Source organism: Danio rerio, chromosome 10 (assembly GCF_052040795.2).
Source record: "Danio rerio strain M-AB ecotype USA chromosome 10, GRCz13ab, whole genome shotgun sequence".
Lineage (NCBI taxonomy): Eukaryota > Metazoa > Chordata > Actinopteri > Cypriniformes > Danionidae > Danio > Danio rerio.
This window is the reverse complement of record NC_141030.1, coordinates 45,508,604-45,536,486: the sequence shown is the minus strand read 5'-3', so window position 1 is coordinate 45,536,486 and position 27,883 is coordinate 45,508,604. Positions and strand designations below refer to the sequence as shown.

The 27,883-nt window shown below is 40.2% G+C and overlaps 2 protein-coding genes and 1 long non-coding RNA gene across 4 annotated transcripts in view; all 3 read left to right on the top strand.

The window, feature by feature from the left end:
• The window catches only part of ggt1b (gamma-glutamyltransferase 1b), a 42,080-nt gene extending 29,870 nt beyond the window's left edge, over positions 1–12,210 (top strand). For both annotated transcript variants that reach the window (XM_087271387.1, XM_087271388.1), the window contains 6 exons: positions 1,521–1,657; positions 2,572–2,759; positions 3,154–3,281; positions 5,555–5,667; positions 9,674–9,787; positions 10,732–12,210. In XM_087271387.1, the coding sequence (XP_087127513.1) occupies positions 1,521–1,657; positions 2,572–2,759; positions 3,154–3,281; positions 5,555–5,667; positions 9,674–9,787; positions 10,732–10,878 (827 nt within the window). In that variant the 3' untranslated portion in view covers positions 10,879–12,210. The remainder of the gene's footprint in view (positions 1–1,520; positions 1,658–2,571; positions 2,760–3,153; positions 3,282–5,554; positions 5,668–9,673; positions 9,788–10,731) is intronic.
• A 1,066-nt stretch (positions 12,211–13,276) lies between these two features.
• On the top strand, positions 13,277–23,326 carry LOC147842192 (uncharacterized). The gene is made up of 2 exons (XR_015501624.1): positions 13,277–14,012; positions 21,692–23,326. It is a non-coding gene; the product is annotated as an uncharacterized LOC147842192 (long non-coding RNA).
• Positions 14,065–21,686, top strand: LOC147842193 (uncharacterized). The gene is made up of 2 exons (XM_087271425.1): positions 14,065–14,173; positions 14,625–21,686. Exon 2 carries the CDS (start codon positions 14,763–14,765, stop codon positions 18,366–18,368), a length of 3,606 nt encoding a protein of 1,201 aa, XP_087127551.1. The 5' UTR covers positions 14,065–14,173; positions 14,625–14,762; the 3' UTR covers positions 18,369–21,686.
• Positions 23,327–27,883: the final 4,557 nt, after the last annotated feature.

Here is a 27,883-nt window from a genome sequence, read left to right as displayed (position 1 = left end):
CGCTTTTTTAGACCAGAGCGCCTATGGGCGCACATATGATAGCAAATGCATTTGCTATTTAAACAGTGTGGCGCGATGCCTCAAAATGACCCTTGCGCCGAGCTAAAAGTAGCAAGTCGCAATTGCGTTGCGTCTTGCGCCACATTGCGCCATGTGTATAATAGGGCCCTCAGAGTTCCAATGAGGGGATTATTAATTAGCAAATAATATAAATATTAGGAATTTAAACATTAGGCAGTCTATTTTAGTTCCTCAAAATAGCCACGTGTAACCCCGCTGGTCCTACACCACCCAACTCGCTCCGAGCTGGTATCGAACCTACGTCTTTCTGCATGGGAGGCGGTTGCTCTACCAAGGAGGCTAAAGACCTTGGCCTCTAGCAACTGTCGCTAGAGCACCTTTAGAGGTCAGAGGAATGAGGTTTACCTGCACAGCACTCACTAGCTGGCCTCCGTTACAATCACCCCCATAAAACTCACTCCCATCCGGGTCATGGCACCAATGTAACCCCGCTGGTCCTACACCACCCAACTCGCTCCGAGCTGGTATCGAACCTACGTCCTTTCGCATGGGAGGCGGTTGCTCTACCAAGGAGGCTAAAGATTGGCCTCTAGCGTCTGTCGCTACAACACCTTTAGAGGTCAGAGGAGTGAGTTTACCTGCACAGCACACACTAGCTGGCCTCCGTTACACACGCACCAGCAACGCGCCTTAACATGCCTCCTTTTTTAGACCAGAATGCCTATGGACGCACATGTGAGCGCAAATGCATTTGCTATTTAAACAGCGTTCTGCAAAACGTCAAAATGACACTTGCGACGAGCTAAAACTAGCAAACAACAATTGCGTTGCGCCTTGCATCGCATTGCGTCGGTTGTATGTTAGGGCCCTAAGTATGCAGGTTACATTGTAACCCCGTGTCCTAACAACACGCTATGTGAGGAGATATGCAGTGATTAGCAGTTTGACTGTTTGCACTGAACGAAACACGACAGAAATTTAAATACAGCCATTCAGAAGCACAGCATATGCAATCACTCATGAAATGGTAAGATTTATAATCTAATTAATACATATTGAACCTCTTTAACATTATTAAATGTAGCTGCTGAATCACTGATATGTGTTGGTTTGCACTGAATCACAGTTCTAAAGCTCAATTTCAAACAGTTTGTTTTATTTTCAGGATCTGAGGTGAACTATCTGCTGCTGCTTTCAGTAGTATGGCAATACATGTCATGTAAAATGGCATTCAAGCTCACATTATTAGCATTTAACACTGAATAAAGCACATGAGGTGATCCTGAGGGGATAATGTCATTAAGTGTTTTGTTGTTCAGTTGCAAAAAATGGAAGCCGTTTCTAAATATACATTTCAGGTGTTGGTTAAGACAGTTGACCTAAGATTAATTAACATAAACTTTATTTTGCTTATATAACAACATTGTATTAAAGATAAAGGATTATTAGACTTATTCATTCGTATTTTGTGTGACCGGGCTGTTGTTGTTTTTCCTCAGGTTATTCCTTAAGTCCAGACAGTGTCTCCTCCACTGAAAAGAAAATCCTCACTTATCATCGGGTAGTAGAGGCATTTCGTTTCGCCTATGCTAAGAGGAGCGTCTTGGGGGATCCGCAGTTCCTCAACATCTCTGACGTAAGTCATGTACAAAAGCAAAGTGCAGTATGCAAACACTGAAACTGAACATTCATCCTTTAATTTTCCTTCAGTTTAGTCACTTTAATCATCAGGGGTCATCACAGCAGAATGAACCGCCGACTTACCAGCATATGTTTGACACAGCCTTTCATATAAGCCACTTCTGATACCAAATGATCAACTAGAAGTCAAGTTATTTTTTGCTGTTCCTAAAACGTGGATAGGCAACAAGACTTTCAATTTTGAGCAAGAAAGAAGATAATTTGAAGAATGTTACAAACTGCTAGCCATTGACTTGCATAGTTTTTGTTTCCTACTGTATGTGCCATCAATCCGTCTCTTCTTGTCTTGTTTCTCTCTTTGAATTAGCAGGATTTGAACGCGGATAACATAAGACAGTCCAGTGATGTCGTTTCGAACATGTTTAATAACAACTTAACTGACCTATATTACACGGTCAAAAAACTGTCTTGCTTCCATCTTCATGACACAACTTCTTCCTTACCGGAAGTGACATCAGCATATACTTTATATTAAAAATTAAATTACTTTTAGTAAAATATTTTCAAGTTTGCTTTTTACATTATTATTAATTTAGCATAAATAAAACAATGAACTTATGGCTCTTATACCTACAATGAAAAACAATAGGTAGAGTAGAATCTCTAAGGCACCGTGTAAATGCATTATGTGAATGTAAAAATAAATCTCCATCAGCTGTTCAGATCGACACACGTTCACCTCTTTCTCCTTCTCTCTCTATCTCTCTCTCTGTCAGCTGTGATCAAAGCCGTCATTGAATCTCGCACTAATCACAGAGCATGAAAATAGCGTGCTATTGAGCGCCGGCCGTTTGATCCGCTGTAGGTTATTGTGCCGCAGTAATGATCTGCTTTCCTCCTGCTTCTCAGTTCATCCAGAACATCACCTCCAAAGGCTACGCTGACATGATCCGCCTCAAGATCACAGATAACAGCACGCAGCAGGAGAGCTTCTACGAGCCCGAGTTTTACCTTCCCGAAAACTACGGTACATCACATGTGTCGGTGGTGGCGGAGGACGGCAGTGCGGTCGCCGCTACCAGCACCATCAATACATAGTGAGTTAAAGTCAGCGGGAATTAAAATACTTTTATTTCATTGTGTTGATGTACTTTTAATTGAAATGGAATATTGAGTAGGGGGCGGGGCTTTCTTTTTGCACATCATTCCCCCTTAGCAAACTAACAGTATGAGGGGCGTGGCTTAGGATATTGTGGCTGAATTATGCGGTAGTCACAGCAAGAGTTGGGTAAACTAAATTGGATGAGTGTGTGTGAATAAGGTAAATGTGTATGGGTGTTTCCCAGTTCTGGGTTGCAGCTGGAAGGGCATCCGCTGCGTAAAACATATGCCAAAATAGTTGGCGGTTTATTCCGCTGTGGCGACCGCTGATAAATAAGGGACTAAGCTGAAGGAAAATGAATGTTTTGTGATGTCTTTCTCTTCCTCCAGCTTTGGGTCAAAGTTGATGTCAAAGTCGACAGGTATTTTACTGAACAACGAGATGGACGACTTCAGCTCTCCGTTGATCACCAACAACTTTGGAGTTCCTCCTTCTCCAAACAACTTCATTGTCCCAAGTGAGGAAACATGATCACGGCATTAGCAATAGCACGCTAGTATACTAATGCTGCGTTCACACCAGACACGGACGAATGGTCAAGCGTGAGTGATTCATATGTTAAGTCAATACAAAGACACGAATTGACTTCCTGCGGCGTGAATGAAGTGGCACGAATTAAGCATTTATGCAATTGACTTTTTGCACTTTTCCCGCGTATCACTCGAGTTGGAAACCAATCAGGAGCCACATTAACCAATCAGGAGCTTTCTTTTGTAGGGGCGTGCTTATGACGTGGCGCCTGTTGTTGGTGTCCCGGGGGAAAATCCTCCCGCCGACACCAGACAACAGTTCTTCAAACTGAGACACGGATCCAAATGAATCAACACTTTTTCAGCCTTCCTAAAGCAGATAAAGCACAGCTACTTTCTCAATAAAATCCATGTTAGCAGCGAGGCTACAGTCTCCGGGCAGACAGAAGCCCCGCCCATTATGCAAATTCTTGTCTATTACCTAGTGAATTTGATGTTAGAATGAAGCGGATTTGACGCACGAATGAAGCGAGTAAACTCAAAATGTTCACATGTTTATTTACGTGCGAATAGCGCAACATATCCGTGCATATCGCGTCTGGTGTGAACAGCATAATACTGCTCTTACTGTATATATACTAAAAACCAACAGAGGCTAGTAAGAATATGTCACTTTTAGCCAACTCCTTGTATTTGTTATGATGTCTACACCTATATTACAACTGTAAAAGAGCTACACGTTACAATTCATAGCTCAAATGTGAACAATCAGTTTAAGTTGCATAGTTATTTTTTAGTAATATCCAAAAATCCATTGTAATTGTTTTTTATGCCAAAAATCATTAGAAAATGATCATCTTTGATTATTTAAGCTTATTTTAATGTCTTATTGTTAATATATATCAAATCTTCATTTTTTATTAGTATTAAATTTACATATTTTAAAATGTTTTACAACTTTAACAGGGATTTTTCCAACACAGGCTCTTTCTGAAAACATAGCCCTATATTCGTTTCTGGAGATCGTGATTTATGTAGCCAGAGCTACATATGGCCTCATTTTATCTTTAAAACAAATGCTACGGGGCGGTATGACACCGTTCTCTTTTGTGATTACCAGCTGACCTAACGTTATATTTGATGAGTTTGGCAAAGACCAGTTCTAGAAAGCAGTTAAGTCAGAAAATAAAATTAAAAAAAATAAATGACAGGGTGAGAATGTGGGAAATTTGAAAAACGTGGTAATTTTTGGAGATATAAGTGGGCAGGTCAATCTGTGCTTTTGAAAACACTTAAGGTTGGGTTTAGGGAAGGAGGAGGGTGGGTCAGTCTATTAGTCAGACAGTCGAGAATATCAGTTGCTAATGGCACTCGCCAGAGAAATTTGAGATCTAAAAGAAAGTACACAGCGGCCTCTGTTGGATTTATGAAAACAAAAACTGCAGAAATGTACCTCCAGGGATGTATTTGGCACTTTCCAGAAATATATATAGGGGTACATGATCAGAATAAGTCTGGGTTGGATTTTTACAATAGTGAGATTTAAAAAAAAAAATTAGTTTATTTAAAACTTTAGTTTAAATGGCAATTTGTAGAAATAGTAAGCAAGATGTAGGATCAAATATTCAAAATGACTACTCTAATAATTAGTTTTTAAGTGTAAAAGTATTAAATAATTGTATTTCGCTCCTAATTCAAGCCAGTGGAAATGATCACTTTTTAGAATAATGATACTGGGTGGTGCGGTGACTCAGTGGTTAGCACTGTCACCTCACAGCAAGAAGTTCGCTGGTTTGAGTCCCGGCTGGGTCAGTTGGCATTTCTGTGTGAAGTTTGCATGTTCTCCCCCGTGTTGGCGTGGGTTTCCTCCGGGTGCTCCGGGTCACCCCACAAGTCTAAAGACGTGCGCTATAGGGGAATTTAGTTTACTAAATTGGCTGTAGTGTATGAGTGTGTAAGTGAATGGCAGAGTGTATGGGTGTTTTCCAGTATTGGGTTGCAGCTAGAAAGGCCTCCGCTGTGTAAAACAAATGCTGGAATAGTTGGCGGTTCTTTCCGCTGTGGTGACCCCTGTTAAATAAGCGACTCAGCTAAGGAAAAAGGAATGAATGAATAAAGATACTCATAGATCTTATCATTACATTATGTTGCTTAAACTCTAATTTTCACAAACATTAAGCAAGTATACTGCACATACTATACAGTTTCCATTACTTTATTATCCACAATCATGAATCTGAATGAATCTCTTGCTTCTCAGATAAAAGGCCCATGTCTTCAATGTGTCCTGCAATCCTGCTGGACAAAAACAATCAGGTTAAAATGGTGGTGGGAGCATCTGGAGGGACAAAGATCACCACAGCAGTGGCTCAGGTGGGTTTTCACTTCATTTCAGTCTTCTGAAAAACTGAAAATGTCAAAGAAGTGGCTCAGAAGAAGGCGCTGACAAGAAAAATAAAAGTGTGCTGCGTTGTTTATGTCGCTAGGCAACCACTGAATCAGCTGTGTATTGTAAACGAGTGCCTGCTGTTGATATTGTTACTAGGGATGTCCAGATCCGATCATGTGATCAGAAATTGGGTCTGATCACGCGGTTTCAGACTCGAAATTGGACGTTACCTCCCAATCAGGACTTGAATAGATATTTCTTATATATTATGGCCCGTTTCCACTGAGTGTTACAGTACGGTTCGGTTTGGTACGCTTTTATGGCTGTTTCCTCTGTCAGAAAGCATACAGAACCAAACCATACCACTTTTTCAGCACCTGTTCGAAAGGGTACCAAATGGGAGAAAGGGTACCAAAAGGTGGAGCTACATGTGCAGCTGAACGCTGATTCTGGGAGCTCACAATCTCTTCTATATTTGATATAACGAACTTCTTGAGCTGATGATAATAACGTGTGTGTGATTATTGAAGTGTCTCCGTCATCTGATCTATTCAGAAAAAAAGGACAAGCGCGAGAGTGAAGCGAGAGTGAAACGCGGAAAAAAAAGAGAAGCCGTCAAAACACAGGAGCAAAATTGTTTTAGCAACCTGAATCTTGAAGAAACTGCCATGTTTATCTTCGCCCTTTGGACTATTATGAACTGGGAATGACAAAATGACTCTCTAACATATCTTACATGTGCTGGTGAAGATTACACACACAGATCAGAGGTTTGCTCTGACTGTGGGTTATATTGCGTGTGTTTTTGAACCCAAATAAGGACTAAATGTATGTGAGTGTAATTTTTCTGTAATTAATAATATATTCGGAGACTGTAAGGGGCTGTATGTGTTCATATATGTTACATTTATGTATTTATTTGATATAATTACAGTTAATAATACAGTTTATAGTTACAGTAGGCTATTTTACACTGTCATTGATCTGCAGTTATAATAAACTCATGTTTATAGAAAAGTTAGTAATAAACATTTATAAACAAGTATTTATGTGTATAAAGCATCTGTTTTGTGAGAAGTGTTGCTCATTATGATATGTAAATGATCCGTACAGCTTTACTGTAGACATTTATTGGAGCGAGCATGACGTCGACTTAAACTTTGTCTTACACCACACCCACTAAAAGGGTACCCTTTGTGGTGGAAACACAAGCCTGATAAAGGTGACCTGTACCGACCAGAACCACCGTAGCGTACTGTACCAGTCAGTGGAAACGAGGCAATATATATATATATATATATATATATATATATATATATATATATATATATATATATATATATATATATATATATATATTAGGAGTGTAACGGTTCCCTAGAATTACGGTTCGGTTTCGATATGACACAGTGGTATCATGGTTTGTATTGTTTTTGATACAGCAAAAAAGAAAAAAGCCAAAGGATTTCTCTGATTTTAATTTACCGGCCCTATTTTTAGTTAACTATAATTGTGCTGTGACAGGTGCTGTCTGATATTGACATATAAGTTATTATTTGCATACGTCATTGTAATAAAGTTTACGGCCCTTTGGCTGCCGGGAACAAGGAGGCAGAGAACCGACGCAGTTTTACAATATTTATTAATAACAGTGACGGAGACTGCCGTCTAAACCAGGGGTTCCCAAACTTTTCAGCCCGCGACCCCCAAAAAGAGAATGCCAGTGACTCGTGACCCTCAATATTCTCTGAGGTGGTGGTAATAAATACAGAAACCTCGTATGCAATGACGCACACACACCAATAGACCCAAGTCTATTCTTTGTTTTTTTTATGTATGTCAGTGCTGTAAAGGGGCTAGAAAGTTTAACCTGGTGTTACAAAATCTGCTGCATCTGACAGTATTGCTGTGTCTTTAGTATAATGTAATTACCCGAGAAGTCGCAATCCAATAGTAAGTATAAGCTACTATAGTAACTATATAGTTTATAGTAACTATAAATGACTATTTTTTCTCATCAGTAGATTATTGATAAAATACAGTAAGCCTTAAGGTTTAATAAAAATTAATTGATTTTTGAAAATCACCAGGCGACCCCCCTTCATTGTCCCGCGACCCCTCGGGGGGTCCCGACCCCCACTTTGAGAACCTCTGGTCTAAACCAAAAAAAAACGGACGGCAACTCCTCACAAAGACTGCCGTCAAACTAAAAAGCAAAAGTAAAACAATATGTCCGGGCCCGGTCCTCTCTCGGCTTCCTCTGCCATCGTTCCTCCTCTTATAGTCCAGAGCTCCTTCTGTGTATGGAATGGGGAATGAGGCCGCTGCGATAGTGAATACACCTGTGGTGCGCACCAACCTCATTCCGTTCCCACGGCTCTCGGCCCCGCCCCCTCGCCACAGTCATCTTAATAGCAGTAATGGTCTTTTCATGAGCTGCAATATTAGTTTCATCTCAGTGAATGCATGCTCTTTAGTGATGGTGAACATGGTATCAGTCGCACGATTGACAGCATCGTGATTAAATGAAGGATTAAATAATGTCAGAACATCTCGTGCTTAAAATGTGTAGATTCAGTGGCAAACACTGTTACCTGAAAACTCCGTCCCACCCACCACACGACATCAATTTTATGCACTCCCAAATGTATTTTGACGTCGGGCGCATATGCGATCAAAACGATCACAATTTCGAGCCCTGTCTCATATCCACAGCTATAAATGTGTTCTCAAACGCCAGACCCGCTGTTGGTTTTAGGAGGATTACATTAACGTTATAGCCGTTTTTCGAGTTAGTGCAGTGTTTGCCTGACTGGAGTATTGTTTGGAGGTAGGCAGGGAAGGCATGTTGCCTGTCCTGCCATTTGGGATGCCATGTTGAGCGTTGAAAACATTAGATTTTGTACTTATTCTTTTTATATCTTTTTAGATATTAATCTGAATCGTTTGGTTTGTAATGCGTACCGAACCGAAAGTCTCGTACTGAACAGTTCAATACGAATACACGTATGAATTAGCCAATAAACTATCAAATCGTAAAATACTTACTATTTCCTCGTAAGACCAAACTGTTCTTTCTGCAACCTAAAACATGATCAAACTGCCATGTTTAACTATTATCATCGCCTTTTGGATTATTATGAACTCGGAATGACTCTCTAACAGAGTTTACATGTGCTGCTGAAGATTACAGACGCAGATGAGAGGTTTGCACTGACTGTGGGTTATGAAAATAAGGACTAAATGTATGCTGTGTGTAGTTTTTCTGTAAATAGTAACTTATCGGAGACTGTAAGAGTCTGTATGTGTTCATATATGTTGTATTTATTTATTTAATATAATTACAGACGTTACAGTAGGCTATTTCACATTGATCTGCGGTTATAATCAAATCATGTTTATAGAAAGGTTGGTAATGAACATTTATATACACAAGCATTTGTATGTATAAAGCAGGGGGGGCCAACCCTGTTCCTGGAGAGCCACCTTCCTGTAGATTTCAGTTGCTACCTATATCAAACACACCTGAACCAATTAATTAGGACCTGAACACCACGTGATAATTACAGGCAGGTGTGTTTAATATGGGTTGCAACTAAAATCTGTAGGAAGGTGGCTCTCCAGGAACAGGGTTGGCCACCCCTGGTATAAAGCATCTGTTTTGTGAGAAGTGCTTCTCTTATGATAATTGAACAATTCGTACAGCTTTACTTTGACATTTATGTGAGTAAAAATGACATCTACTGAATCTTTCTGTATTCCACCATGCCCACCAAAAGGGTACTAATGGTACACAGTGGAAACCATGGCCCGTACTGTACCGTACTGTACTATTCAGTGAAAACAGGCCAGTATTGTGCATTTTGTTGTTGTTGTTTTGTCAATAACACTGTTTTTGGCCAATAGTTTCAGTCTTAGTTGTTTATCAAAATAGCTTAGTTCAGACTTTATCACCTTAAAATATTATGGATGTTGTTTTTTTCTGCACAGGTGGTATTAAACACTCTGTTCTTCCAATACGATCTGAAGAAAGCAATAGCAGAGGCAAGAGTTCACAATCAGCTCAGTCCAAACACCACGCAGGTGGAGCAGAGCTTTGACAAGGTGAGTTCAGTAATGGATGCACGTTCAGTTTTCAGGGATATGATAAGATAAGGAATGGCTGAGGTAATATACATGTGCTCTGAGCGTCGGCGATTGTTATACTGGTTCATATCACAATTGTTTATTATGGCTACAATGTACTCAAACTTATCAGTTCATAACTAGTCAGGTTAAATGATGCTGTATTAATATTATGTGCTTTACAATATCTAAAAGCTTTATAATAGATTTACAATATAGAGCAAAACAGTCAGGTAAAGCTCATTCATTTTCTCCATAGTTTTTTTTTATTGATTTGAATTTTTATGATTTAAACTTAGTGCTGTCGCCTCAAAACAAGATGGTCGCTGGTTCAAACCTTGGCTCAGTTGGCGTTTCTGTGTGGAGTTTGCATGTTCTATTTTAGCATACCCAATTTACCGACACAACATGTGGGGGAAACCGGAGCACCCGGAGGAAACCCACACCAACACGGGGAGAACATGCCAACTCCACACAGAAATGCCAACTGACCCGGCCAAGGCTCGAACCAACGCCCTTCTTGTTGTGAGGCGATTGTGCTGCCCACTGCGCCCCTGCTTTAACTTATTTAAATACGTTAATCTGGTTTCGACTGAATTTCTTTTAAGTTATGCAAAGTTGAACTTAATATTTTAGTTTGACTGATGTAAGTTGAGATAACCAGAAAAGTTATTTTTAATTAAACAAATTTAGTGCAGCAAGATTTTATTTACAGTGTAGTTAATTTGTGACTAAATACACACAACACTGTATATAAAAATAATAACAGAGGCTTTTCTTTGAATTCACAAGTTTGTTCCTTGTTTTCACTTGAATCGAACTTCTCCACATTAATTTTTCTCAGTGTTTTAGTAACCATCAACCTCTTTCTTGATTCTTGTGCTTTTTGGCAACGTTCAACCCACTCACTGTTCAACCCACAGGCTGTTTTGGAGGGTCTTGCTGAGAAGAATCATTTCACAGAAGTCTTCACTTCTATGGGCGCAGTGGTTCAGGCCGTAGCGCGGTACAGTGAGGGTCTCAGCGCTGAGTCAGACCCCCGAAAGGGAGGATACGCAGCCGGATACTAACATCCAGATGTCCAGTTCAGCCGGAGGCAATGAAGACTCTGCTTTTAGACCCGGAGGATGCTTTTTTTTTGACTCCCATGCTGCTCTCAAACAACCAAGTGCCTCTATCAGAGATCCGACAGGCCAGTATGCATAAACTCTGGTGGTCTTAAGCTCTGCACACTCCACCTTTAGTGAATCTTCAGGGAAAACTTGATTTTGAATTAGTGTTGTGCAATATTTATTGTCTAGAATGCACGACCGAATTTTGTTTGAATGTTTAAATTATGTGCGATCTGACTCTCACACTGTGAAAAAAGTCCTTAAATAAGCAGTTTTCTTTATTGTGTGATTCATGTTTTTATTTTTTTATTTATTTCTGCTTTTCAATTATATTATGTGACCTTAAAGTTGGTAAAAATGACTTTTATTAACATTTTTAATAGTTTAAAGCAGTGGTTCTCAAACTATTTTCACCAAGTACCACCTCAAAAAAAAAAGTCTCTTCAAGTACCACCAAAATGACCAGTATTGAAATTAAGTAGCGTAGTTGGCCAAATTAAGCAGCTAGTTTGAAAACGAGGCATATTCATATTTGTACAATTTGACAACTTGACCACGTGACTGGTGGAGCGGCATTCTGAAAAGTTAAGATGTTTTCAACTAGGTACGCCTGGAATACACAAGCGCGTCGTGCTAAAGTTTCTACTCATTTTGCTTGCATGTGGGTTCAATTTTGATGCTCAAGTGACCGAGATGTAACAAGAGAATATGGTCATTTTTCTAAATAAAAAAAATGTAGTAAATGATCGTTCAGACTCAGATAATAAATAAAACGGAAATAATTAATAATTTTTTTTGTGCGGCCCAGTACTAATTGATCTATAGACCAGTGCCGGTCTGTGGCCCGAGGGTTGGGGACCACTGCTCTAGCGCGTATTTGCTCTGCAAGCACCACGCACCTCTTTCTTTCTTTCTTTCTTGATTTTTAGCAGCTGATGACGCGATGCGCTAAAATAAACATTTTAAGCAAAGTGCGTTGATTGTAGGCTTTAGAGAACAGCCAATGCTGATCACATCGGTGTTATCGAACGCATCAAATGATTAAAATTGTATTCATTTTTTCTTTCATTACTCAGTGATTCCTCCGCGTACCACTAGAAGTAACCCTGCGTACCACTAGTGGTACATGTACCACAGTTTGAGAACCACTGGTTTAAAGTGATGTATTGTGTTGTTTATTAAGCTATAAAAACCTTGTAATCACCCGCCAGAACATTTTCTGTTATTTTACAGACCTCTTTAGATATTATTTCAACTGACTAAAATGTCAATTAAAGTCACTTTGTTAAACTGCAGAGTTGAATTTTCAACCTCAGAAGATCAACATACCATAATGTTGGCAGCTAGCTGTCTGCACTCACATAGTGGCCCACTGAAGCCAAGCAGGGCTGCACCTGGTCAGTACCTGGATGGGAGACCACATGAGAGGGGTCTGGATGCAGACCTGATGCAGTGCAATCTGAGCTGCATCCAATGCTTTGTAATGCGCTTACCTAACCCTAACCCTACCCGTCCCAGTGACGTCACTCACTCCATTGAGTGCATTGTATCTGAGATTGCATCGCTAAGTGATGCAGTCTCAGCTTGCATCATAAAGGCTGCATCCAGATACTATTGGACCACATAGTAAAGCTAGGTTGCTGCTAGAAGTGATGTTAGTGCGACCAGCAGGGGGCGCTCAACCTGTGGTTTGTGTGGGTCCTAACACCCCAGTATAGTGACAGGGACTCTATACTGCTCAGTGTGCGTAGCTTTTCAGATGAGACGTTAAACCGGGGTCCTGACTCTCTGTGGCCATTTAAAATCCCAGAATGTCCTTCGAAAAAGAGTAGAGGTTTAACCCCGGCCTCCTGGTCAAATTTGCCTACTGGCCTTTGTCCATAATGGCCCCCCAATCCAGGCCTGTAGCCAGCCTGGTGAAAGGGGTGGCTCCTTTTCCCCAAAAAGTGGAGCTTTTTGAGGTTATTCGCCTTATTTTCTATTTAATTTTGAGATATAAATACTGCATTTTTTTATTTTAAGCACTATTTTTAGCTGGATATGGTTGTCGGTGGTCATCATAACCATATGTTTTGATGTACCAAAAACATTTAGAACAAAAAAACATGAATAAACCCTTATTTTTAAAATACAAGTGTATCATTTTACATCATTAGAAAAAATAGGAATCTGGTAAAGTTTTAAATTAAAAACTGTGGCCTATTACGCAAATAACAAACTGGCCAGCACATTCAACATTCCTCAGTCAGAATTCGGCCATTTGAATAATAAAATTAAAACATAATAATAATAATAATAATAATAATAATAGTAATAATAATAATAATAATAATAATAATAATAATAATAATAATAATTTATTTTCACAATCAATGATGGCATAGCAGTCAAAATAAGGCAAATGAGCTCATCTGGGACAAATTTTGGACATTTGTTAGTGAAGGGTGAGTCTTTCGAACCCCCCGAACCACCCTGGCTACGGGCCTGTAACCAGCCCCATATCATAATTGGCTTTATCACTCTCCACCAATCAGCTGGTGTGTGGTGTGCGGTCTGGTATTTCCCCCAAAATGTGTAAAGCGCTTTAAGTGTCCAAAAAAAAAACGCTAAATAAATGTAAGGAAAGATTATTATTATTATCATTATAATGCAATTCCAAACCGTAAATAAATGGAAAACACACAATACAGGAACTGTTAATTAATAGATGCGTTACAGTATACAGTGCATGGGGGCTGTTTACTCCAGGTCACTTAATATGTTTTATCTGATCATGAAAATGATTCATATAAGGTTAATATATCTCCTCTAGCAAAGGAAGCCCCTCCTCTTAAAAAAGTAGCCAATCATTGATCGCTATATAGTGATGACTCTCTGGGGCTTGATTTAGTGTGTGTTTATGACAGTTTCTGCAGCTTCATTGTCATGAACCCTCTGGGATCTGCAAATCCAGAAGAATCTCAGCGAATGCTTGCCTCACAGACATGAGAAATACATCTATGTAAAGCTTGAAATCTATACTTTGAAAAGAACCAGCTTTGCTAGCAAACAAATGTTCTCTGGTTTTGTAATCCATGTGAAAGTAACACAATGTGAGAAAGCCCTTTAACGACCCCTAGAGGAAGGTTTGGTGATAGAGAGTTCAGTGACAAAAGGCAGTCATGACGGCTGGAGAGACACAGGCTGCCGATCGGCTGGCTGGACTGTGCAACCGATTTGTACATGTTTTACACCAGTGTGTAATTGATTATGGGTGAGTCCCTTTTGTTTGCTATCCTTTGATCCAGATAAATGTTCTGATTACTGTTATTGTCTTGTAAATCACACTGTATGTCTCGTGATTCCCACGTGCGCCATAACCGAAAGTGAAACCATATGTTATCAAACCCAACGATCTCATTTCGGACTTTGAACTGGATATTCACATTGATTCATAGTTTGATATAACCTATTTTATGTATCTATTTAATATATATCACCTGATTGAGTCAATAATTCGTAAAATGTTCACCGTTGGGTAGATTTAGCCTGTACAATAATACTAAATGGTCATTCCAATTGCTTACAACAGTATGTTTAATTCATCATTGTCTTTATAATTCACAATTACTCGATGTATGTTTATTTGTATCTTAATTAATAAGTTTGTTGTATAATTTACTAACATTAGCAATTGTTCCTCTTTGTATTTTTCTGTCTTATAGACCACAGGTGTGTAATGACATTCCAGCTTGATTAAACTTACAAAACTGGGAATCCTTCTCCTGTTCTCTTACCGGAACTACCCTTTTCATCTTGTGTGCACGACACCTGAACCCCCTGAGCGTCCCATACGCTCGTATATGGTCCTTCGAGCCGGATTGTGTCACAAGATGGAATCTGAACCTCCCAGTGAAGCTGATCCTGCCGTCAGACCTCGGTCTCCCAGAGAGAGACATCTCCCCGGTCATCTAGCTGACTACGACATCCAGCTACCTCCCAGCCTGCATCCTGAAGTACCTCAAACTGGTGCATCTTCGCAGAGACCATCCAGGCGGTCAAGGCATGCATCCACATCCATTTCAGCAGGCACCATGTCCAGCACATCATCTACATCTCATAGAAGTGCTCACTACAGACTTCCTAGACACGGACTTTCTGATCTCCAAGCTGCCATGTTGGAAGAAAAACTAAAGACTATGGACTTGGAAGAACTACAACAGCAGATCGAAGAGGAGGCCATTGTAGATAAAGAGTGTGAGAGACTAGATACACAAGCTAGAGAAGCACAGTATATACAGGAACAAGCCACTAAGGCTAGAGAGTCAATAGCTAAGCAAGTAGATACCAGACGTCGTCTAAAAAAGGTACAAAACGAGCTTAAAGCTGCTAAATTTGTGTGTGAACTTCTTAAACAGGAATCCCCAGATGTCAGTGTTAATGCATCACAGTCCAGCCTAGCTGTTGATCTTCGGCCTGAGGTAAGCCCGCAACATGACAATGCTGTGAACCTTAACGCATCAGTACAATTAATGCGTAGTCACTCTACTCCTTGTCACGTTTCCTTTGTACCCGCGTCTTCAGTAATGCATCCCCCTGTATTACCTGTAACAAACAGTGCGGTTACTGTATCTGAACCTCAGTTGATTGGTGTCACCTCGACTCCTAATATAACTCAACCCAACACAGTTACAAATTCATTAGCTGCATTAAGTACCATATCGCCCACCTTAATGTCAAATCCAGAATTTGTTGCTCCCTTGACATTTGAATCATCTTTAGTGAATAAGCCGCAATATTGTGCTGCTAATTCCGCTACCTATAGTCAGGCACCATCTGTCAGGGTCCACAATGTAGTTCCCTCACCCGCTACTGTAACTGTGGGATCTCCACTACAAGTACAATGCTACCCCTCTATGCATTCTAGCCCTGATGGGACATCTGCACCGTACACTGGTCCCGCACCTGATACCTCTCCCATTCGGTCAGGGTTGTACCCCTCTCTAGCTCAATTTCCCGGTCTTGACATGTTAGCCGCTTCTGCCTACGGGGTGCCTAAGCCAGCTATCCCACATTTTGACACTGGTAGAGAGAGTGATTTTGCCTTATTAAAGATGGCCTTAGAAAATGTAATGAATAATCAACCTCACCTGAGTGAACATTACAAATATCAGGTCCTTCTAAGTCATTTAAAACTCCCCAGCGCACTGCAGTTAGCAAAGGCTTACATGTACGACCCTAAGCCATACACCGCAGCCATGCAAGCACTGCAAGATAAATATGGACAGCCACGGCAACTAGTCCAATCAGAACTTAGTATTATACTGAACGCCCCCGCAGTCAAGTTCGGTGATGCAGAAGCTTTTGACTCCTTTTCTCTGTCCATCCAAACTCTAGTAGGCATGCTCAAAACTTTGGAAGGCCCAAATGGATATGAGTTGCGCTGTGGCTCTCATGTTGACCGATTGCTAAGCAAGATGCCACCATCGAACAGGGATGGATTCGTGGAGTACTGCTTCAGCCGAGGTATTCTACAGACTGGTACGGATCGCACCTATACCTTACCTGATCTATCAGAATGGCTACAAATGAAGTCGCAAGCAAAGCGTATTTCTAATAAAGCAGCTACAATGTATCAAACAGAAAATGCTAGATTTATTAAGAAAGAGCAGCCAAGGTCAGCACCTTTCCGCATAAAGGAGAAATCCACATCCATTCTGTATTCAACCGATGGTAGTTCAGCAGTGCAAGGACACCCAAAATCTAAACCTCCGGTGAAGATTCAACCCTTCTGCCCATACTGTAACATGAAGGACCACTTTCTTAACGCATGTCCTAAGTTTAAAATGCTGACAGCTGAGAAAATAGGAGAATGGCTATCCACAGAGAAACGATGTTGGAAATGTGGGCGAACTCACCCTCCAGACCACTGTACTCTGAAAAAACCTTGTACAAAGTGCAAAGAGATACATCTGACCATTTTGCATGAAGCAGCTTCGCAAATACAAAATAATGTTCTGTTGGTTAACGTCCCCAGCCTACAGGTCTATTTAGATTGGCCCAATAGGTCTCAGAAGGTAATGCTTAAGATAGTTAAGGTACTACTACACCATAAAGAGAAAGCCATGGAAGCATACGCCGTATTAGATGATGGTTCGGAACGTAGCATTGTCTTATCCCAAGTAGTGGACCAGTTAAAACTCCCTACCGAACCTGAAACGCTGACACTACGCACAGTCCATCAAGATGTGGTTAATCTAAAAGGAGCCAATGTATCCTTTTATGTATCACCACTGCACAAACCATTCAGGAAATACCTGATTTCTCATGCTTTCACGGCAGATAATCTGAGACTGTCCAAACATTCCTACCCTGTACCCGCTCTCCAACGCAAGTATGAGCATCTTAAGTCTCTGCCATTACCTTTAATTGACCAAGCCCAACCTCTACTACTAATTGGGTCTGACATGCCACATCTACTTACGCCTGTCCAGCCAGTGTGTACGGGATCCTCACATGGACCGATAGCCATCTGTATTAGACTTGGTTGGACCCTGCAAGGTCCCACTGGGCTCAACCAGACTTCCGTTTCCACACCACAATGTCTCCACATAACCACAACCACACAGAATACTGAGCTATTCAGAAATGTGGAACGCCTTTGGCAAATTGATACTCTGCCCTATACGATTGAAAAATCAGCCACTCGCTCCAAACATGACCAGTATGCTCTCTCGCTTCTTCAATCAGATACCACCAAGGTAGAAGTTAATGGAGTCATGCGCTATGCCACTCCCTTGCTCAGACGACCCAATGCTGAACTTCTTAAAGCCCCCAAAGAAGCAGTGATGGCTAACCTCCGATGCACTGAGCGCAAGCTCGCTAAAGACCATAAGAAAGCTGAAGCTTACTGTTTGGAAATGAGAAGACTGCAGGAAGCTGGCTATGTGGCAGAGATATCAACAGAAGAAGCAGAGGAATCCCGGGAATCGTGGTACATCCCTCACCACATGGTGACACATAACGGCAAAGACAGAATAGTATTTAACTGTTCTTATTCCTACCAAGGGCAAGCTCTAAATGACATACTTTTACCTGGGCCCATCCTTGGTCCATCATTACTTGGTGTCTTACTGAGGTTCCGCGAACATCCTGTAGCCATTAGCGGAGATGTGAAAGGAATGTTCCACCAGGTTCGCCTCTTGCCTACTGATAAGTCTGTAGTACGCTTCCTGTGGAGAGATATGCAAAGGAGCAACCAACCCAAGATCTACGAATGGCAAGTCTTACCGTTCGGCACCACATGCAGCCCGTGCTGTGCCATATATGCACTCCAGATGATTGCTCAGACCCACTCCGATGGAGACCCAGTACTGGAGAGTACAGTTAAAGGTTCCTTTTATGTGGATAACTGCCTCCATAGCCTTCAAACTGTTGCTGAAGCTAGAGCATTAGTAGACAACTTATGACAACTTTTGCTCACCTGTGGGTTTGAGCTCCGTCAATGGGCCAGTAACAAACCAGAGGTCATTCAGCATCTCCCTCCTGATGCTAGATCTACCAATAGCGAACTTTGGCTATCACAAAAGAGTACTGACCTCCTAGAAGGGACACTAGGGCTACTATGGAACTGCCTCTCAGACTCATTCAGTTACAAACCCAGCCAGATCGAATGCTTTGAGCCCACTTTACGCAATGTCTACAAAGTGTTGGCTTCTCAATATGATCCAATCGGTTATCTAATTCCATTTACAACTAGAGCGAAAGTACTGGTCCAGGATTTGTGGAAGACCAACCTAACATGGGATGACCCAATCACATCTGAGAGTTTGTTAAGCCGATGGCAAACCTGGCTACAAGAGCTCCAAGGTTTGAATCACATTGCAGTCCCCAGGTGCTACAGCCCCTCTGACTGGCAGGCAGACAAACTTAATCGAGAATTGCATATATTCTGCGATGCATCCGAAAGGGTTTACGGCTCTGTAGCCTACATGCGCACTGAAAATGATCAAGGACATGTGCACATTTCATTTGTGTTAGCCCGCTCAAGAGTAGCACCTCGGAAACAAATGACAATCCCCCGATTAGAATTGAGTGCAGCACTCACTGGGGCACAAGTAGCTAACATACTCCAAGAAGAATTAACTGTTGACATCAATCGCATCATTCTCTGGTCAGACTCATCTACAGTGCTACAATGGCTTAAATCTGACTCGTGCAGATACAAAGTCTTTGTTGGAACAAGAGTGGCCGAGATCCAGTCACTCACCAACATTAATTCGTGGAGATATGTTGATTCAGCGAACAACCCTGCTGATGTCATAACCCGAGGTCAGACCTTAAACAGTTTGACGCCACCTTGCCACTGGATTAATGGACCACCATTTCTATATCAACCAGATTCATGCTGGCCCACTTTACCAGCAGATGAACCAGAACCAGTGACAGAATTAAAAAAGTCAGTAATCTGTCTGCATGTTCTTACTTGTCCAGACACCACCCTCCCTGATGTCAATCAATTCAGCACATGGGCTGAACTATTAAAAGCCACTGTGACATCCCTTCACGGGGCGGCTACACCTCAAACCCAGCCGCAAGATGACTCAGGTAGTTACATTCTAGCAGAGAAACTTCTCCTACAACAGTCTCAAAGAGATTCCTTTCCGGAAGAGTTTAAAGCTCTTACCACTAATAGACCATTACCATCCAACAGCAGATTAGCATCTTTATCACCTGAGTATGATGAGGTCAGTGGACTTATTAGGGTTGGAGGGAGGTTAAGACATGCTCATCATCTGGAACTAGACACGACACACCCTGTTGTTCTTGATTCACAACACTACCTCACAAAGCTTCTAATCAAGGATTATGATACCACCCTACTACATCCTGGACCAGAGCGAGTCTTCGCTGAGGTAAGAAGACGATACTGGATTCTGAGAGGAAGGGAAGCCATCAAGAAGCATCAATACTTGTGTACAGACTGCCAGAAATGGCGTGCTAAGCCAAAAATGCCTAAGATGGCTGACCTTCCACCGACACGTCTTCGTTTGTACAAACCCCCATTCTACTCCGCTGGAATGGATTGTTTTGGCCCATTCACAGTGAAGATTGGCAGACGGACAGAGAAAAGGTGGGGAATAGTATTCAAATGTTTGACCACTCGTTGTCTCCATCTTGACCTAGTAGAAAGTCTTGATACAGACGCATTCCTAATGGCTCTCCGCAGATTCATATCACGAAGAGGGAAACCATTTGAGCTCCTTAGTGATAATGGTACAAACTTTGTTGGAGGAGACAAAGAATTGAGAGCAGCCTACGAATCTATGATTCCCCAACTCAGAGAGCAATTGGCAGAACAACAAATTACATTTAGATTTATCCCACCTGGAGCCCCTCATTTTGGGGGAGTTTGGGAACGGGAGGTTAAGTCAGTAAAACAGGCCCTTAAAGTAGTATTGAAGGATCTAACAGTGACTGAGACTGTACTGCGAACAGTGCTCATCGAGGTAGAAGGCATCCTAAATGCCAAGCCTCTGGGATATGTGTCTTCCGATGTATTGGATCTGGACCCTATTACACCCAACATTCTTTTAATGGGTCGCCATGATTCTTCTCTCCCACAAGTATTTTACGACTCAAGTAATGTTCTGGGAACCAGAAGATGGAAACATAGTCAAATACTTGCTGACCATTTTTGGTCTAGATTCATACACTACTATTTACCAAATTTACAAGAAAGGCAGAAGTGGCGCAAGGATGGTGGGGAAATTGGGCTAGACCAAGTGGTACTGATAGTGGACCCACAACTCCCACGAGCATGTTGGCCAGTAGGGAAAGTAACTAATACCTTTCCTGGACTTGATGGGCGAACCAGATCGGTTGAGGTTCAGGTACGCAACCGCACTTATGTTAGACCCGTATCTCGTTTAGTCCCTCTACCGAAACACACTGATGATGACCCTGTTAATCCCGATACTTAGTTAGGATATCTCACTATTTCAAATGTACTCACTTACATTTGGGGGCGGCTGTGTGAGAAAGCCCTTTAACGACCCCTAGAGGAAGGTTTGGTGATAGAGAGTTCAGTGACAAAAGGCAGTCATGACGGCTGGAGAGACACAGGCTGCCGATCGGCTGGCTGGACTGTGCAACCGATTTGTACATGTTTTACACCAGTGTGTAATTGATTATGGGTGAGTCCCTTTTGTTTGCTATCCTTTGATCCAGATAAATGTTCTGATTACTGTTATTGTCTTGTAAATCACACTGTATGTCTCGTGATTCCCACGTGCGCCATAACCGAAAGTGAAACCATATGTTATCAAACCCAACGATCTCATTTCGGACTTTGAACTGGATATTCACATTGATTCATAGTTTGATATAACCTATTTTATGTATCTATTTAATATATATCACCTGATTGAGTCAATAATTCGTAAAATGTTCACCGTTGGGTAGATTTAGCCTGTACAATAATACTAAATGGTCATTCCAATTGCTTACAACAGTATGTTTAATTCATCATTGTCTTTATAATTCACAATTACTCGATGTATGTTTATTTGTATCTTAATTAATAAGTTTGTTGTATAATTTACTAACATTAGCAATTGTTCCTCTTTGTATTTTTCTGTCTTATAGACCACAGGTGTGTAATGACATTCCAGCTTGATTAAACTTACAAAACTGGGAATCCTTCTCCTGTTCTCTTACCGGAACTACCCTTTTCATCTTGTGTGCACGACACCTGAACCCCCCGAGCGTCCCATACGCTCGTATACACAAGGTACAATATGTCCTGTCTGAGATCTCTCCTCTATGTTAAAACATTTTGGGGGGTTGGATGTGGAGGTTATGTATGTGAAGACCGGGGGTGGGGATGGGGGGATTTGACGTATCTTAAGACCGGGAGGGATGGGTTGACAGAGGGCGCGCAACGTGTCCGAAGGGCAGATTGTCTTTCGTTTGCGGGTTCTCCAGGAGTCTGTATGCATTTGCGGGAGACTCCCGGAACTTCCGGTAGATTTGGGATGTCTGCAAATGGTATGGCGGCAAACGCTTGAACATCCAAAAACCTGTAAACAAAGAGGTTGTTGTCAGTTTAGGAGGTGATTTGCTGTCAAGACTAAGTTACTGTATAAGGAATAAGGAATTACTAAGACCACGGTTAAATAGACACTGAGTGAAATGAAGACAGAATTTTCATTTTTTTTTTGTAGCTTTCACTTTAAAAAGCTTAAAAAGGGCCAATTATGCCTATTATTACAATATGTAAAATAAATCTCAGATGTCCCTAGAGTGTGTGTGAGACGTTTCAGCTCAAAATACCCCATTTATAATATTCTATAACGTTCTAATGTTCTATAACTCTCTAAAACTGACCCTTTCAGACTTTGATCCTAATTGTGCCGTTTTGGTGGCTGCCGCTTTAAATTCAAATGAGATTGTGTTCTTTTCAAAAGAGGGCAGAGCTACAAATTCGTCAGCATAGTGGCAGATTCACAAACAAGACTTACGTCATATGCTAATGAGGGAGAGATTGTCACTTGTGGGCGGGGCTTTGCCCCTCTGATGACACGTACAAAGGGAGAATGTCAATCAAAGTGTTTCTGCAGACTGTTTATATCAAGTCTGATTATAATAAATAAAATGAATACACTTTTACCATTAAAAGCTGCTAATATTCACAGACTGCTGCCACACAACTGTGTTTAAACCCCTTATAAAGGTGATTTTTGCATAATTGGTCCCTTTTATAATTGGTCATTTCAATTTCAGGTTCGCAAAAGTGTAGACAGCGCCCTCTAGTGGATTTTCCATCTAAAATGAGCAACAAAATGTACACTGAGCTACGTATTTTATGTTTAAGAAGAAATGTAGGCTGACATATTTCCTATGAGCCTGAGCTGATATTGCGCACCTCTAATTGAAAATACACACTCAATGTAAATCAAATACTGACGATGTTCCAATGGAGTGGTGTTTATTTCTGGAGATTAACATGTTATAATGGCCATTTTGAACTTTCTATCGTGTCTTCTGTTCATACTGAGATTTACATCCTGGAAAGTGGATATTTTTTGCTAGACTTAGCAGGAGAGTCTCAGGGGATGAAGTTTTAATCAAGTCTCTAATAGGAGCTGAAGCGTGAGCAAGAGTTGAAATGCTGGTGTTAATGTCTCTAGAGTATGTATGTGGTCCTGCCCACAGGCACCGGCCCGACATCAAGCAGCATCGCTTATGCTGGAGTTTTTGGGCAACAGAGAAAAATCACATAAACAGCCCCTAATTACACTTTCAAACTTTGGCTGTACTGAACTGTAGGAGGTAAAGTAATACTTGTTTGTTGTCATGCTAAAATATTATAATAGGAAGCTGCATATGCATGAGACATGCACAAAATAAAGATTTACAGTGTTTATGTTTTGAATTGTAAATATATTTATCAAGATATATACTAAATATATTTATCAAAATCTAAAAACATACATTTGAGTGGAGGAAATCTATAATGGTATTTGTGAAGTATATGGTATAAGTGACTTAAAGTAACTTAAAAAAAATGTCATCCAAAAGAAAACGGACATAATGCATACACAAAATGGTTAGTTTAATTTAGTTTATTTTAAAAGAAACCATTTTGGGATTAAAAGAAACAATTTAAATAAATAAATAATTGTATAATTGGACTGGATATTTAAGTAACGCCAAATAACCAACACATACTACACTGTAAAACACAACAAGGTAATGTAACTCAAACCATTTGAGGAAATGAATTGCAACAAACCATTTAAGTTCAAAAACAAATCATAATGAGTGCTGTTAACGTACTTCATTTAAGTAAATAAAGCAATTCGAGCACAGTAAAACAGAATAAATGAAGAGAACTCAAACCAACGGAGTACTGTGAAACCCAATAAGTTGAGGCAACTCAAATGGTTTGCTGCAATCGGTTTCCTCAAACGGTTTGAGTAAAAAAAAACTAATCTATATGAGTACTGTGAACTTACTCCACTTAAGTTAAAGTAATGAGGTATTTAATTAACTAATTACCTTCAACACTGAGTTCAAAACTCTTCTCAAATGAGTAGAATTGACTTTCAGTAAATTTTGAGTTGACTACACTCATGTCATTTGATAAAGTTGTCTGTTGGGTTTTGTGTGGCATGACTGTTGTGTGATATATATATATATATATATATATATATATATATATATATATATATATATATATATATATATATATATATATATATATATATATATATAGTATAAATAATTTTATATTGACAGTTGAAGTCAGAATTATTCGCCCCCTTTAAAATTTTTTCTTTTTCAAATATTTCCCAAATGATGTTTAACAGAGCAAGGAAATTTTCACAGTATGTCTGGTAATATTTTTTCTTCTGGAGAAAGTCTTATTTGTTTATTTCGGCTAGAATAAAAGCAGTTTTACATTTTTTAAACACCATTTTAAGTTGAATATTATTAGCCCCTTTAAGATATATTTTGTTTCGATAGAAACAAAACAAACCATCAGAACAATTTTATTACCCTAACATGCCTTAACCTATTTAACCTAGCTAAGTCTTTAAATGCACTTTAAGCTGTATAGAAGTGTCTTAAAAATATCTAGTCAAATATTATTCACAGTCATCATGGCAAAGATAAAATAAATCAGTTATCAGAAGTGAGTTAATAAAACTATTATGTTTAGAAATGTGTTAAAAAATCTTCTTTTTATTAAACCAAAATTGGGGAAAAAACAAACATTAGGCTAATAAATCTGACTTCAACTGTATATATATATATATTAGGGATGTAACGGTATCAGAATTTGACGGTACGGTAATACCTCGGTATGAATGTCACGGTACGGTATTTATTGAATCATTTACAGGAAAAAAAAAACTTATGAAAATACTCCAAAAAAGTGCCAAAAGTGTCAATGACATACAAATTAGTCATCTATCTGTAAGCTTTGAAACAGGAACTTCAATTTTAATAACAAAAAAATTATTAAACCATGTAAAAAAATAAAGTTTCAATTTAGTATTGTTGAAAACTCATCACATTCAACATTTAATCACTCACTCACTTAGATAGAGATGGGTTTAAAGGAAAATTATCATATAATTATAATCTGGTAAAAGCTGGTATCTCTGGGTATTTACAATGTCCCCTGCAACAAAAAAAAAACCCTCTCATTTGGGACTGAGGTTTCTGGGACAAGAGAGATATGACTTGGCCCATGTTGACAGCAGTGGGGTAACGTTGTGCATTGTCTTTCCCCCACTTGAGAAGACAAACCATGAGTGAGATAGAGGTCTATTTGCGGTACAAGTCAATGTCTGCATCAATCTGAACAGTGTGCTGTGTTTCTGCAGTCCCCATGACTGTTATTAGTCGTATTCCCCAACTTGCAGGCACGTGCACACATAGGGCTCAACCTGTGCAGTGCACATGCCCTTTTTAGTCTTGGATAGAAAATGCCCTTCCAAAACGATCAAAAGTGCCCCCGCGACGCGACACAACCTCCGTCCAGTCCAGCCCTTCAGTAGGCGCCCGACAACACCTCTCTTGAGTATGCGCGCTCAACCCCGCCTCGGCGCTTTACAATACGCGCGCCACAACAGCTGATCAGAACGCGCGCGACAGCACCGCTATTCAGCACGCGCGCGGCGACAACACCCGCTTTAGGTTCGATCATTTCCATCTTTTTTTCATCTCCGCTACTAGCAGCACACTCCATTTCCGCATTACTGGATCTGTAGCGACAACAGACCGCAAAGGATTATGGCCACGCCGGGGCTGATGGGAAATGAAGTTTCAGCTACCTCCCGTTCGCTTCATTCGCCTGAGCAAATTTTCTCTGAAGACCTATAGTTTTACCGAGTCATGCGACTTCGGTAATATCGAAAAAATTTAATATTGCGGTATGACGGTATTTACAATACCGTTACATCCCTAATATATATATATATATATATATATATATATATATATATAGAGAGAGAGAGAGAGAGAGAGAGAGAGAGAGAGAGAGAGAGAGAGAGAGAGAGAGAGAGAGAGAGAGAGGAAACCGATTGTGTTTTGAAGTTTTGAAACAAAATGGATTGAGTACTCTAAACTTATACTGTAAGCAACTATATAGCTACTCAAATGGTTTGGTATAGCTTCTAGCATTAGAGTTCCCCCCCAAAAATATAACTCCTTCAGTTTGAGTTCTGCTTAATATAATTTGCTCTGGTTTCCCCCACAGTCAAACACATGTGCTATAGGTGAATTAGGTGAGCTAAACTGTCCGTAGTTGTTTAATAGTGAGGGGTTACAGCTGGAAGGGCATCGCCTGTGTAAAACATATGCAGGATAAGTTGGTGGTTCATTCAACTGTGGCGACCCCAGATTAATAAAGAGGGACTAAGAATAAACTAACTTATTTCATTTAGTGAATTCACAGTTAGGTTTTACAGTGTGTGTGTGTGTATATATATATATAAATTAGGAGAACAATGAAGAATACTCAGTTTATCTGGAAGTGAAGTGTATAAATTTATTTTCTAATGGTCTGATGACATTTTTACCAGATTTTAAATAAAAATATTGTCATTTACTATTACAAAACAACAATTTCAGAATAATAAATGTATTAAACTGTTGCAATTCAAAATCAGGGTTTTTATGCACCAAATATATAGCTTTATTAAAGTAAAAAGGTTTGTGTTGCTTAAAAATGAATTTAAATGTCTATTAACATGGTACCGTTTTGTTAATTTTGCCAATTTTTATTTTACTTTATTTTCATTCATTAATTTTCATTCGGCTTAGTCTCTTTATTTATCAGGGGTCGCCAAAGCGGAATAAACTGCCAACTATTCCAGCATATGTTTTACGCAGTAGATGCACTTCCAGCTGCAACCCAGTACTGGGAAACACTAACTCAGTCACACACACCCATACACTATGGCAGGGGGGGCCAACCCTGTTCCTGGAGAGCCACCTTCCTGCAGATCTCAGTTGCTACCCATATCAAACACACCTGAACCAATTAATTAGGACCTGAAGACCACGTGATAATTACAGGCAGGTGTGTTTGATATGGGTTGCAACTGAAATCTGCAGGAAGGTGGCTCTCCAGGAACAGGGTTGGCCACCCCTGCACTATGGCCAATTTAGCTTACCCAACTCACCTATAGCGCATGTGTTTGGACTGTGGGGGAAACCGGAGCACCCAGAGGAAACCCACACCAACACGGGGAGAACATACAAACTCCACATAGAAATGCCAACTGATCCAAATAAATTGGTATGCGTGTTTCTTGCTCACCGCCGTCAGACTTTAAAAACCCCTTCCTGGCTTATGTGACCCATTTATTTTAATAAGTCACATTTTTGAGGTCAGACGCGAGACTTTCAGCTTCATCAGTCTGGGACAGGAAAGCTGATTTGCACTTTAAACAGAAGTTCAAAGCTTGTTGTTGTTATAGCAGCTCATGCTGGAGCTGTAATTAAAGGTCACGTTCTGAAGTCTGTTCAGATCATGATTTCATACAGCAGATTCAGTGCGCAGACGAGCGCAGTCTTTGTAAAAAGTAATGCACTTTCGTTGTCATGCTTAAACATTATCAGAGGAAGCTGCATGTGTCTGAGAGATGCACATACAAAATAATGGGAAATATTGTGAATGTATTCCTCAAGATATATAAGAAATATACTTATCAAAATCTAATAACATACATTTTAGTTTAAGAAACCTAAAATGGTATTCGTCAAGTACACTCACCGGCCACTTTATTAGGTACACCTGTCCAACTGCTCGTTAACGCAAATTTCTAACCAGCCAATCACATTGCAGCAACCGAATGCATTTAGGCTTGTAGACATGATCTGCTGCAGCTCAAACTGAGCATCAGAATGGGGAAGAAATGTGATTTAAGTGAATGTGGCATGGTTGATGGTGCCAGACGGGCTGGTC